The sequence below is a fragment of the Gekko japonicus genome, unplaced genomic scaffold, assembly GCF_001447785.1.
Source record: "Gekko japonicus isolate JY-2015 unplaced genomic scaffold, Gekko_japonicus_V1.1 scaffold1755, whole genome shotgun sequence".
Lineage (NCBI taxonomy): Eukaryota > Metazoa > Chordata > Lepidosauria > Squamata > Gekkonidae > Gekko > Gekko japonicus.
In genome coordinates, this window is record NW_015166474.1 from 224140 (window position 1) to 237345 (window position 13206).

General features: G+C 48.4%; 1 protein-coding gene across 1 annotated transcript in view; it reads right to left on the bottom strand.

The window, feature by feature from the left end:
• Positions 1-13206, bottom strand: part of LOC107111187 (sodium channel protein type 5 subunit alpha-like) — a gene marked incomplete at both ends in the record, with an annotated part of 379380 nt that overhangs the window by 223047 nt on the left and 143127 nt on the right. Inside the window, one exon of the mRNA XM_015412116.1 lies at positions 7861-8217. Within this exon, the coding sequence (XP_015267602.1) occupies positions 7861-8217 (357 nt within the window). The remainder of the gene's footprint in view (positions 1-7860; positions 8218-13206) is intronic.

A 13206-nucleotide genomic window follows, 5' to 3' on the forward strand; every position in this document is an offset into this window, starting at 1 on the left:
TGACCCCGCCCCCAGCGTGTCTGGCGTCCTCCCGTCACTTCCGGGTGACGTGCGTGCAGCACGCGCGCGCACACAAGACGCCGGCCGGAAGCCAGCCAGGAAGATACACTTGGTAACCCTAGTGACACAAAAGGGTGCCAACCAATTCCGGAGTATGTGGAATGTTCTAGAGAAGTGCCACCACCATTCGGCTTTTATATATAAGGGAGATAAGAACATAAAGCCAATGTTGGATCAGGCCAATGGCCCATCTAGTCCAACACTCTGTGTCACACAGTGGCTAAAAACACCAGGTGCCGTCAGGAGGACCAGCAGTGGGGCCAGGACACTAGAAGCCCTCCCACTGTTACCCCCCCCCCCCCCCCAAGCACCAAGAACCCAGAGCATCACCTGCCCCAGCCTGAGAGTTCCTATCTATACTTTGTGGCTAATAGCCACTGATGGACCTCTGCTCCAGATGCTTATCTAATTCTCCCTTGAAGCCACCCATGCTTGTAGCTGCCACCACCTCCTATGGCAGTGAATTCCATGTGTTAAGCAGTCTTTGGGTGAAGAAGTACTTCCTTTTATCTGTTCTAACCAGACTGTTCAGCAATTTCATTGAGTTTTTGTATTGTGAGAAAGGGAGAAAAGGACTTCTTTCTCTACCTGCTCTATCTCATGCATAATCTTATAAATCTTGATCATGTTACCCCTCAGCTGTTGTTTCTCCAAGCTAAAGAGCTCCAAGTGCTTTAACCTTTCTTCATAGAGAAAGTGTTCCAACCCTTTTATCATTCTAATTGCCCTTTTCTGCACTTTTTCCAATGCTATAATATCCTTTTTGAGGTGTGGTGACCAGAAAGACTGGATGGTCCATTGGCCTGATCCAACGTTGGCTTCTCTTATGTTTTTATGTAATTCTATTATATTGTTTCCTAATAAACCCTGAAAGCAATCTTAAGCAGGTCTCCTAGAATCCTACTCATGTCTATTCACCAGCATAGTGTTGGCCTTTTTTATTGCAGTTGCACACTGTCTAGACATTCTCATTGAGTTATCTAGTACGACTCCAGGATCTCTCTCTTGGTCAGTCTCTGCCAGTTCAGATCCCATCAACGTGTATTTATAGTTAGGCTTTTTGGCTCCAATGTGCATCACTTTGCACTTGGCCACATTGAACACCATTTGCCACATTGACGCCCACTCGCCCATCCTCGACAGATCCCTGGTTTTCACCACCCTGAACAACTTCGTGTCATCTGCAAATTTAGCCACTTCACTGCTTACTCCCAACTCCAAATAATTAAAAAACAAGTTAAAAAGCATTGGCCCGAGTACTGATCTCTACGGTACCCCACTGCTTACCACTCTCCACTGAGAAAATTGCCCATTTATACAAATGTCCATTCATATGAATATAGGTTAAAAGGTACATAGTATATCCATATGGAAAAACCGAAGCCAAATGCATTTCAGCAATAAGTTGTATAATTCAAACGGAGCACTCCATTGATTCAACAAAGATATGCATAAAACTAATACACAGAATGGACCTCACTCACACTGAGATGTTCAAGCGTAGAGCAAGTGTAACCCCCTAGCTGGAAATGGAATGAGCTAGGAAGGGGTGGAATAGGGATCCCCCGAAAATGGCCCATTCGGACCCGTTTCGGGCTGCTGCAGGCCGATTCAGATTCTCTGATCTGAATCGGCTTGCCGCCGATTTGCCACCGAATTTCGGCGGCAATTCGGCCCCATTATATCCTATGGGCCATTGAAATCAATGGCGAAAACATAGGGTATATTCTGGGAGCTGGAGGGGAGGGGGTTTGTGGGAGAGGCTCCAAACTCGCAGGGTCGCTGCTGGAGCCTCTCCCCAAGATACCAACCAAGTTTGAAGAGCATTGGACCAGGGGTCCAATTCTACGGGCCCCCAAACTGGTTGCCTCTATCCCCTCCATTGTTGCCTATGGTGGGGAAAAAGTAACTTTCCCCCCTATGTTTTTGCCATTGACTTCAATGGCCCATAGGATATAATGGGGCTGAAATTGACATTCGGCTGGCTGAAAGACTCCCAAATAGGCTCATACTGATGAAACTGACATGCGGGAGTCTTACCGCCAGCCGAAATTGATTATGCCCAATTGGGCTGAATCCGAATAGGCCGAATTTTTTTCCCCACACCCCTAGGGTGGAAGAAGAAGAGATTGGATTTATACCCCACCCTTCACGACCAGAGGGAGTCTCAGAGCAGTTTACAATCTCCTTTCCCTTCCCCTCCTCACAGCAGACACCCTGTGAGGTAGGTGGGGTCAAGAGAGCTCTCTCGAGAACTGCCCTTGAGAGAACAGTTCTGAAAGAACTTATGACTGACCCAAGGTCACACCAGCAGCTGCATGTGGAGAAGTGGGGAATCATACCTGGTTCTCCCTAACCACTTCACCAAACTGGCTCTCTAGTGGAGCCTCTAGATGCAGAAGAGTGCAGACCTTGTAGGAATCCCGACTGCCCTGCTGGGGGGCTTGAACCTTCATCCTAGGCTCTTAACACCTTGACCGATTTTCCACAAGCTGCTGCTCCATCCTCGCTCTTCCCTTTCCCCCAATGGTACACGTAAATTTCCCACTGTTTGCTGCAGGGCTGCATTTTGACCCGCAGCTTTGCCCAATTTCCCCTGCGTCTACTCGATCCTGTTTTTTGAGGATCGAGAAGACATGGGGGAAAGTGGACGAAGCGGCGGGTCAAAATGCGGCTGTGCAGCAAATAGTGGGAAATTGACAAATACAATTGGGGGGAAAGGGAAGAGCAAGGGCAGAGCAGCGGCTTGTGGGAAATTGGTCCTTGTTTAACTATGATTTATGGACGGACACTGTTAAGGGAGGAAGACTTTTGTTCTAAATTGTAAATTTTAGAATTGTTGTTTCAGGGCTGAGTCATCTAGTGTGGAGTTCAGCTGGAACCCTCATTTTGGAAGCTGGTGGACAGAGTATTCAGTTGGAGACTTCTTGACCCACCAACAAGAGGAAAAGGATGGACTTTGGGGGTGGCAAGCTGTGAAGGAGGGAGAAGTTAATGGTTTGGACTATAAAAGATCCCTGTTCTGTTGTGTTACCAAGTTCTGTGTTTTTGCTACATGATGTTAATTGAAAAGTTTTTTTTTTAAAAAAATTGTGTTATTCTCTCTGAATGACTGCAAGATTCATTCCAAGTTCTGCCCCACAGAACCCACAAGATGAGGTTACACGAGCAGTGTCAAATATTCTGGAGATACAACGTGGGCAACTCATCCAGATGGAAAAGATTTCATTTGCCTATTGGTCTCTCTTAGGTCTAATCTGCAATGCTGAAAGCTCCAATGGAGTGCTCGGGTCCAACTGGGAAAGAATCAGCCGGATATTTAACCCAACAGGCCAGAATGATATCATATAGGTTTTTGGCCTGCAAAAGCTTTTTGCACAAGGTTAGCACAGGACTAGGGTTGCTAGATTGCCTCTGGCCACCGGTGGGGGGGGGGGGTTGCCAGATCCAAGTTGGGAAACTCCTGGAGATGTGGGGATGGAGCCTGGGGAGGACAGGGGACCTCAGAGGGAGACAATGCCAGAGAGTCCTCCCTCCAATGCATCCCTTTTCTCCAGGGGAAATTATCTCCGCAGTCTGGAGATGAGCTGTAATTCCTGGGGATTCCCATGTCCCAGCTGGAGGCCGGAATCCCTACACAGGGCTCTTGGTGGTTTTCACACAAAAGGGAGAAAGAATATCCGGATGAAGGATCTGAAGTCGGGTTTCCAGCTCCTGGTTGGGAAAAGCCTGGATATTTGAGTTTGGAACCCGGGGAGGGACCTCAGCACGGTATAATGTGTCATCTACCCTCCAGAGCAGCCATTTCCTCCAAGGGAACTGACCTCTGTTGTCTGGAGGTCAGCTGTAATTCTGGGAGGTCTCCAGGTCCCACCTAGAGGTTGGCAACCTTAACCTGGGGCCACTTGGGATTCCTCCAGGATCAGATGGCATCTTCCGGGTGGTGGGCCCAGTCGTGGCTCTTCCGTGTCTGTCTGTGGCCTTTAGGGTCTCCAACCCCCAGGTGGAGGCTGGAGAGCCCTCAGAATGACAACCGATCTCCAGGAGAAAATGGCTGCTTTGGAGGGTTGACTCTATGGAATCGTATCCCCCCTCGGCTCCCTCCCCTCCCCAAACTCCGCCCTCTAGGCTCCACCCCAAAATTTCCGGTAACTTCCAAAGCCAAAGCTTCTGAAGGCCAGCAACGTGCTTGATTTTTCTGGACAATTACAACACTCCTATTGGAAGAGGCATGGAGGTGTCCTTCCAAATGGAAACACTACACTGGTTGTCAAACAGGGACTGGGAGCTGAGACCTTGAGCATTTGACTTTGGAACTTGGCCATGGTTGGCAGATTTGGAGGACCAAACGGAATCCTATGTTAGCATATTTGATCACATGACTCCTGCTAAGAGAGCCAGTTTGGTGTAGTGGTTAAGTGTGCAGACTCTAATCTGGGAGAACCGGGTTTGATTCCCCACTCCTCCACTTGCACCTGCTGATGTGACCTTGGGTCAGTCACAAGCTCTGGCACAGCTGTCCTTGAAAAAGAGCAGTTTGTGTCAGAGTTCTCTCAGCCCCACCCACCCCACAGGGTGTCTGTTGTGGGGAGGGGAAGGGAAAGGAGTTTGTAAGCCGCTCTGAGACTCCAAGTGAAGGGTGGGGTATAAATCCAATCTCTTCTTCTTCTAAGTTGTCGGCATGGTTCACAGACAGCCACAAACTGAAGGATAAACATTCCAAAGCTGGTTGCAAAGTGTCTTCCTTTAAACCAAACTGCTAATCTCAACCACTTCCTTCCTTCCTTCCTTCCTTCCTTCCTTCCTTCCTTCCTTCCTTCCTTCCTTCCTTCCTTCCTTCCTTCCTTCCTATTTATAGCCCGCCCTTCCCAGAAGTGGGCTCAGGGCGGGTAAGAACCTCATTTATACAAAAAAATTGTTAATAAAAGAACATTAACATTTAAAACATCTTCATAAATATTAAAATGGTGGTCACAGCTAACAACAACAACAACAAAATTCCCTGGTTGTGGGAGGTTCCTGGCCACAGCCAGTAGTTGTTAACAGAGTGACAACCACCTCAGGGAGGCCATAGATGCACGTCCGCTCCCTCAGCCAAAGGCCTCGCGGAAGAGCTCTGTCTTTCAGGCCCTGTGGAAGTAAATCCCCCAGGGCCCTGATCTCAATAGGGAGCATGTTCCACCAGGCAGGGGCCAGGGCGCAAAAAGCCCTGGCCCCGGTCGAGGCAAAATGGACATATTTATTTATTTATTTATTTATTTATTTATTCGATTTATCTACTGGCCTTCCTACCGACGGGCTCAGGAAGCTTTCTTGATAGGTGATCTCCTGATACAGTGAGATGCAGGGAAGCCAGGATTGGCCCTTTGCTTTGAGAAAGAAGCGTTTTGCGGGGAGAAGCGAGTGAGGTCCAGGAGGCATACTGGTGGCTACCAGGGTGAACACAGGCACCTCTTTGGATATCACTGCTCTACAGGGTGTCCTTGATCGGCTGCCACCCTCCAGATGGTGGCTGGAGATCTCTCACTGTTACAACTGATCTCCAGGTGATCGGTTCCGCCTGGGGAAAATGGCTGCTTTGGTCGGTGGACTCTATTACAGTATACCCTTTTGAAGTCCCTCCAAACCCCACTCGTCTCAGGCTCCACCCCCCCCCAAAAAAAAGTCTCTAGGTATTTCCCAACCTGGAACTGGCAACTTGAGTCCCTAAATACCAAGCCTTGCCTGTTTTTTTCTGAGTGGCAGAGCAGAAAACTCCATATCCTTCCCGTGACAAAAGAGTCAAGTGACCCCACTCATCTTCTCCTCTGCTCAGAAATGAAAGGAACGATGGCGCTCACAGCCTCTGGATCTCACAGTCAATATTTCGGCACTGCCTTTTAAAGGTCACAGTTCCCAGTTCCTCTCTCTCCCTCTTTCTCTCCCTCTCCCTCTCTCCGTATATAAACTTGGCTTGCTGAGCTAGTATGTTAACCATTCTAAAAACCGTACCACAAAACTCTCCTCGGAGAGACAGGTGGCATCGCCCGTCTCCTTCGTGTCAGCCCACATGATGCAACGCGGGCTACAATTACATTCTGTTGGCAGCTACCAGGCCTCCTGATGGAGAAATTGCTGTTAACGAGCCACTCTATAGTTTCTTAATAACTTGCCAATACGCGCTTTGCTGTATTAACCTCCGTGACCTTCATTTCCATCTGAAACACGCTGCACCGTTTCGCAAATTTTTTTTACTGTAAACATAATTATACGAGTCGGATGGTCCCAAAAGCCATTTCTCTGTGTGGGAGCTGAATTCGGGCTGTTCTCCAATTCCACCAGGCCCTTCACGGCACCGTCAATGACACTCAAAAACGCAATGCGAGGAGAGCGGCGCGTTATAATGGCGCTAAAGAGAGCGACACGGACCCCGAATCCGGTGGCTGCGGTCAAAGATATTCCCGTTCTATGGGGATGACTAACATCATCTGACTGGCAACTGGCAGACTTGTGCTGGCGCTGACACGTGCCAACACACTTTTCAGGAAGGATGACTTTATGCCAAAGGCTCAGGAATTGCTCACATGCTTTCCCAGCCATGAATGTTAACACCTAGGTGATCACCCGTATCATAAATCCAGGCTCAGAAGAGCTACCCTGTACTGAAAGTGCCACACTGAGAGCCTGCGAGATAATGGGAAGGCTTTACGGAGGGATAATTGGCTCATAGATCTCGAGAGAGAAACTCTTTTGAAGCCCGTGTACACAGAGACCCAGTTACACTTGTTTACTTACTATGCTACCTCACATGTCCACTACATCTGTCTGAATGTTGTACCAATGTGGGTAGGGACAACTGGAGGGAAAGAAGTATGCAATGATCCCTTCCACACGGTTACGTTGTTCCTGCACATGCATTCATGACAAACTCATGGAACGGCACCACCAAGGCTAAGTTGCTCCCGTGTGACTGAGTGAAGGTAGAAAGCTAAAAACCATCTATGTGAGAACTTCAGATCTGACCATGTCTTATACCGAGACAGAGCACTGGTGTGTCAAGGTCACGATTGTCTGTTCTGACTAGCAATGGGTCTCTCGGCTGGAGAACTTTCACATTCTTTTAATGGAAGTTGCCACAAGATAATGACTCAGCCCTACCCCACCTTCCTGAGTAGATATAAATTTCCTGCCTACCATTTTTTTCTTCTCACCTTGACACGGAGAGTACTCCATCTTTCTGTGTTATACCTCTGAGGATGCCAGTCACAGCTACTGGCAAAATGTCACATCCCACAATGCCAAGACCACGGCCATGCAACCCGGAAAATTTACAACAGCTAATGAACTCCGGCCATGAAAACCTTCAACAACATATTGCTGTGGATTATTCATTTATTTTAGGATATTTATACGCCACCTCTCCAGAGACTTGCTGGAGATGGCTCACCCGTAAGATCATAAAACAAAGCCACTGAAACACAACCACTAAAAGCAAAGCCATACAAACCCAACCGGTAAAGAACAGGATGACAATATTAAAACAAGCTAGTTCATAACAACAGCATAAAATACACGCACCGAACAACCCAAAAATGATACAGAAAATGACCGTCAAACCAGAAGCAGACCATAAAGGGATAGCTTCACCCTGGCACCTAAAAGAAAGGTAGGATCCAGGTGACCTTCACAGGGGGAAGGGATTCCAAACATGAGCCTCTCCCCAGAAGGTCCTCCATTCAACTCCCCAGATCTCCATCAACTAACTAGAGAGGAGGTGAAAGAAAGACAACAATGGTTTTTCAAAGACCCCGAAGTACTCACCACCAGGTTCCCGATCACCATGACCAGCAAGAAGACCAGGAAGCACAGGGGTTGCTGAGCTACTTTCATGCAGTCCCACATGGTCTCGATCCATTCCCCGCACAGAATGCGGAAGATGATGAGGAAGGAATGGAAGAAGTCGTTCATGTGCCAGCGGGGCATCTTTTCCGTGGTGCTGATTTTGTGGCGGTTCAAAAAATACAGATCTCCAAAGAGCTGCATCCCCACCACGGCAAAGATGAAGACGATGATGGCCAAGACGAGCGTGAGGTTCCCCAGAGCGCCGACGGAGTTGCCAATGATTTTAATGAGGGTGTTTAACGTTGGCCAGGACTTGGCCAGCTTGAAGACTCTCAGCTGTGGGGGAAGAAAAACACGTCATGAACAAACTGAGAGCCTGAAACGATTCTGCCACCAGACAAGGAGAAAGACCAACAGGATACATTTTTTAAAAAAATACTATGCAACCACAAGGAGATTTCTGCACACGTTTATCATGCCTCTGTTAGCTCAGGCTATTGCGGTGCTGGGACATGGTACCAAGGCACGTGCAAGCTTGGTGGGTGGAAAGTGTCATCAAGTCACATCTGACCTATGGTGACCCTGAAGGGTTGCCAAGGCAAGAAATGAACAGAGAACATAAGAACATAAGACCCCTGCTGGATCAGACCAATAGCCCATCTAGTGGCCAACCCATTCAGCTGGAGGGCCAACAAGAGTTTCATGGAGTGCCCACGAGTTCTTGTATTCTCACAAGACAAGAACTCATGGGCACTCCAAGAAACTGCTGAGCGGTCGGGTTAGAACGGATAAAAGGAAGTACTTCTTCACCCAAAGAGTGATCAACACATGGAATTCACTGCCACAGGAAGTGGTGGCGGCTACAAGCATGGACGGCTTCAAAAGGGAATTAGATAAGCATATGGAGCAGAGGTCCATCAGTGGATATTAGCCACAGGGTATAGATAGGGGCTCTGGGGCAAGTGATGCTCTGTCTTCTTGGTGCTTGGGGGGGGGGATCAACAGTGGGAGGGCTTCTAATGTCCTGGCCCCACTGGTGGACCTCCTGATGGCACCTGGTACTTCTGGCCACTGTGTGACACAAAGTGTTGGACTGAATGGGCCTTTGGCCTGATCCAACATTGGCATCTCTTATGTTCTTATGTTCTTATGTGAGAGGGCATAGAGGCTGAGGCCTTCCCAGTGTTTCCTCCTGGCACTGCGATTCAGAGGCTGAGTGCCTCTGGATGTGGAGGTTGCCCGCAGTCACCATGGCTAGTAACCATTGATAGGCTTATCCTTCATGAATCTATTTAATCCTGTTTTAAAGCTGTCTATGCCTGTGGCCACCACTACATCCTCTAGCAGAGAATTCCACATTTTAAACACTTGCAGGGTAAAGAAGTATTTCCTTTTCTCCATCCTCAATATATACTGCCCTCGATGGACGCCCCTGAGTTCTGGTATTTTGGGAAAGGGAGAAAAAGTTCTTTGTCAACTCTCTCCACCTCATCGGTAATTCTGTAAATCTCTATCATGTCCCTCCCCTCCCCTTAGTCGTCTCTTTTCTAAACTGAAAAGTTCTGGACTCTTCAGCCTTTCCTCGTAGGGAAGGTGCTCCGACCTCCTAATCATCTTAGGTCCCGGTCACACGTGCTGGAAAACACGGAGGGGGGGAGCGAGCCTATTTGCACTGCAGTAATTTGACCCTCCACTGCGTGATCAGATGCAGCGGCGGGTCTTGGTTGCCCTCCTCTGTACTTTTTCCAGCTCCGCAATGTTTTGTTTTTTTTTGAGATACAGTGCCCAGAAATGTACACAGCATTACAAATAAGGCCACACCATAGAACTATACAGGGGTATTATAGTATTGGCTGTTTGCCATTGCCTGCCTCTATGTAGCAAACCCTGGACTTCCTTGGTGGTTTCTGGAATAACCAGGGCTATTTTTGGGCAGGAACGCATAGGAACGAAGTTCCGGCTGGCTCCTGAGTTGGCCACGCCCAGCAGGAACTCATTAGCATAATAGGCCACACCCAACAGCAGAAACTCATTCGGATTGGCTACATTAGGGGTGTGTGGCCTAACATGCAAAGGAGTCCCTGCTACAAAAAAAGCCCTGGGTTTTGACAACAAACAAGGTAAACAGAATAAGAAGGGAAAGGTGGGTGTGGCTGGATGACCACACTTCTGGTAACATGGGGGTGTGGCCTAATGTGCTAATGAGCGGTGCTGTCAGGGTGTGGCCTAATATGCTAATGAGTTTTGCTGTTGGGTGTGGCCTATTATGCTAATGAGTTCCTGCTGGGCTTTTTCTACAAAAAGAGCCCTGGAATAATCCATTAAACTAGCATTCGCCTTGCCGAACATTCGCTTTGCCTGGGATCCTATCTTGTGAGCAGAATGGTGCTTGCGGAAGCAAACACTCCTGCGTCCTCCCTGCTGCCGCAACCAGTAGTGCCCTCTTGGAATCGTGCCTCTAGGAACTGATGGTTGCCCAGGCAGATTCTGGGAAGACGAAACTGGTGAAAATTGGAATTAGTGGGAAGAGGAAATTGGCCCCTCCCTGCTGGCGGAAGTGCCTTCCACCAGTGGAAAACACGGGTAGGATCGAAGCCACTGTTTCGGCGCCCTTTCGTCCCATGCCTGCCACTTCTCCTTCTTGGCAACCTTTTTCTTTTTCTCAGAATCTATTGTGCCCGCACTGCTATTCCATTCAATTGGCTGTGATGACTCATGTGATTTTGTTTCTAAGCTTTGATGATGTCACCATGTCCCAGGCAACGCTACCGGGACGAAAATCATACGGGTTGCCTTCCGATTAAACAATAGCGTTGGAAAAGAGGAATCGATGAAGGTGAGCAGGGGAAGAACCAGTGCATCTACCAATATGGCAGTCCTCGTTTTACTGAATGTTGGAGTAGGACTGAGGAGACCCAGGGTTGAATCTCCACCCTGCCATGGGAACTTGCTGGGTGACCTTGGGCCAGTGACATTCTCAGCCTAACCTACCTCACAGGGTTGTTGTGAGGGTAAAATGGATGAAAGGATGAGGATGTAAGTGGCTTTGCGTCCCCATTGGGGAGAAAAGTGGGGTAGAAATGAAGTAAACCAAGAAAGAAAGAACATATCCCTTTGTTTGCAGCTGAGCAAACCTCTTCCCTGCTTTTATGGCTTGCTGATGATGATCTTTTTATTGGCTTTTTTGGCTATTTTATGTTGTGGAGGCTGATACTTTTATTTATTTTTATGATTTATGGGAGGGGCTGTGGCTCAGTGGCAGAGCATCTGCTTGGCATGTAGAAGGTTCCAGGTTCAATCCCCGACATCTCCGGTTAAAAGATCTGGCAGTAGGTGATGTGAAAGAAAGAAACCTTGGAGAGCTGCTGCCAATCTGTGTAGACAATATGCTGACTTTGATGGACCGAGGGTCTGATTCACTATAAGTCAGTTTCACGAGTTCATGATATTTACTGTGTTTTAGTATGTCTTAATTGCTCTTGTTTTAATCCACCCCGTGGGCATAGGAAGCTGCTTTACATGGACCATTGACCTGATCTGCCCATTCTCGTAGAGTTAACTCTCCTTTGGGGGGGCTATCGAGTCATGTCTGGCTTACGGAGACCCCACTGGGTTTTCAGGAGCCAGTTTGGTGTAGTGGTTAAGTGCGCGGACTCTAATCTGGGAGAACCGGGTTTGATTCCCCACTCCTCCACTTGCAGCTGCTGGATGACCTTGGGAAAGCCGTAGTTCTGATAAGAGCTGTTCTTGAAAAAGAGCAGTTTCTGTCAAGAGCTCTCTCAGCCCCACCTACCTCCCAGGGTGTCTGTTGTGGGGAGGGGAAGGGAAAGGAGTTTGTAAGCTGCTCTCAGACTCGAAGTGAAGGGTGGGGTATAAATCCAATCTTCTCCTCCTCTTCCTCTTCTTCTCCTCCTCCTCCTCCTCCTCCTCTATATTGGCAAGCCGCTCTGAGACACCTTTGGGTAGTGAAGGGCGGGGGGTATAAATCCAATCTCTTATCTTCTTCTAGATGGACCTCTGCTCTGATCCAGAAGGCCTCTTTGTAAGCCGCTCTGAGACTCCCTTGGGTAGTGAAGGGCGGGGGGTATAAATCCAATCTCTTCTTCTTTTCTTCTTCTTCTTCAAGGCAAGAGACATTCAGAGGTGGTTTGCCACTCCCTACCTCCACCTAAAAGCCAGACTGGGACCACACTATCATCTGTTGAGGCATGTTGTTGCTTCAAATGCTGGGTTTTATTGATTCCATTATTATAACATGTTTTAATTTGTAGATATGCATTAACTTGAGGCCTATATGTTGGTACCCACCCTGGGCCTACAATGTGGGGAGGGCAGGATATAAGTCCAATGAAATAAAATAAAAGAAATAAATCATGACCCTGGACATCCTTGGTGGTCTCCCAGCCAAATCCCAAATTCTGAGAACTGATGAGATCGGGCTAGCCTGGGCAAAGGTTTCCCTTGCTCAAAAGTCAGTCGAATCCAACTCTAGGGGGCGGTGCTCATCTCCGTTTCCAAGCCAGAGACAGAGACAGCCAGCGCTGTCCAGAGACATTTCCGTGGTCATGTGGCTGGCATGACTAAACGCCAAGGCGCACAGAATGCTGTTACCTTCCCACCAAGGCGGTAACTGTTTGTCTACTTGCATTTTCTTGCTTTCGAACTGCTAGGTTGGTAGGAGCTGGGGCCAGAGACGGGAGCGCACTCCTTCATGCGGCACTCGGGTCTCGAACTGCCAAACTACAGACCTTCCGGTCTACGCTCGGCTGGAGATGCCTGAGGCTGAACGTGAGAATTCTGCCTGCAAAGCACATTGCTCTACCACTGAGCCAGTCCCAGTTACGGTGACGAGCATGTCAAAGAAACAAAGCCGTTCCGAGCACCACCGAAAACAAGAAGCATTTCCCCCCTACACACACAATGACAGAACGAGCGAAGCTATTTCAGCTCAGCCCTAGCTGCTGGCTTCCTAATCTCTAATTTGTTACCGCTGAGCGTTCTACATATAGAAAAGGGAAATGCGACGTTTTAAATTAAATGGAGTTAAATGTGGCTTTTTCCTTCACTCAATTTACAAATGCCAGAAACTGAAATAACAAGGCTCGTGTCTGTGATGCTTAAGGGTTTGAGGATGGATGTCTGGTGATAAGAAAGTTCTGTCTGGTGTTTGACCAGCGGCAGCTGCATTGTGGCTTGATGCTGCAGCATTCCAGGGTCAAGCACCCACGCGCGGGTGCCTCTTCTCTTTCCAAGTGGAGCAACCAGCTTAAAATGAACACGACCCAATGGAGTGTTTTGGGAGGGAGGGAGGGAGGGAGGGAGGGA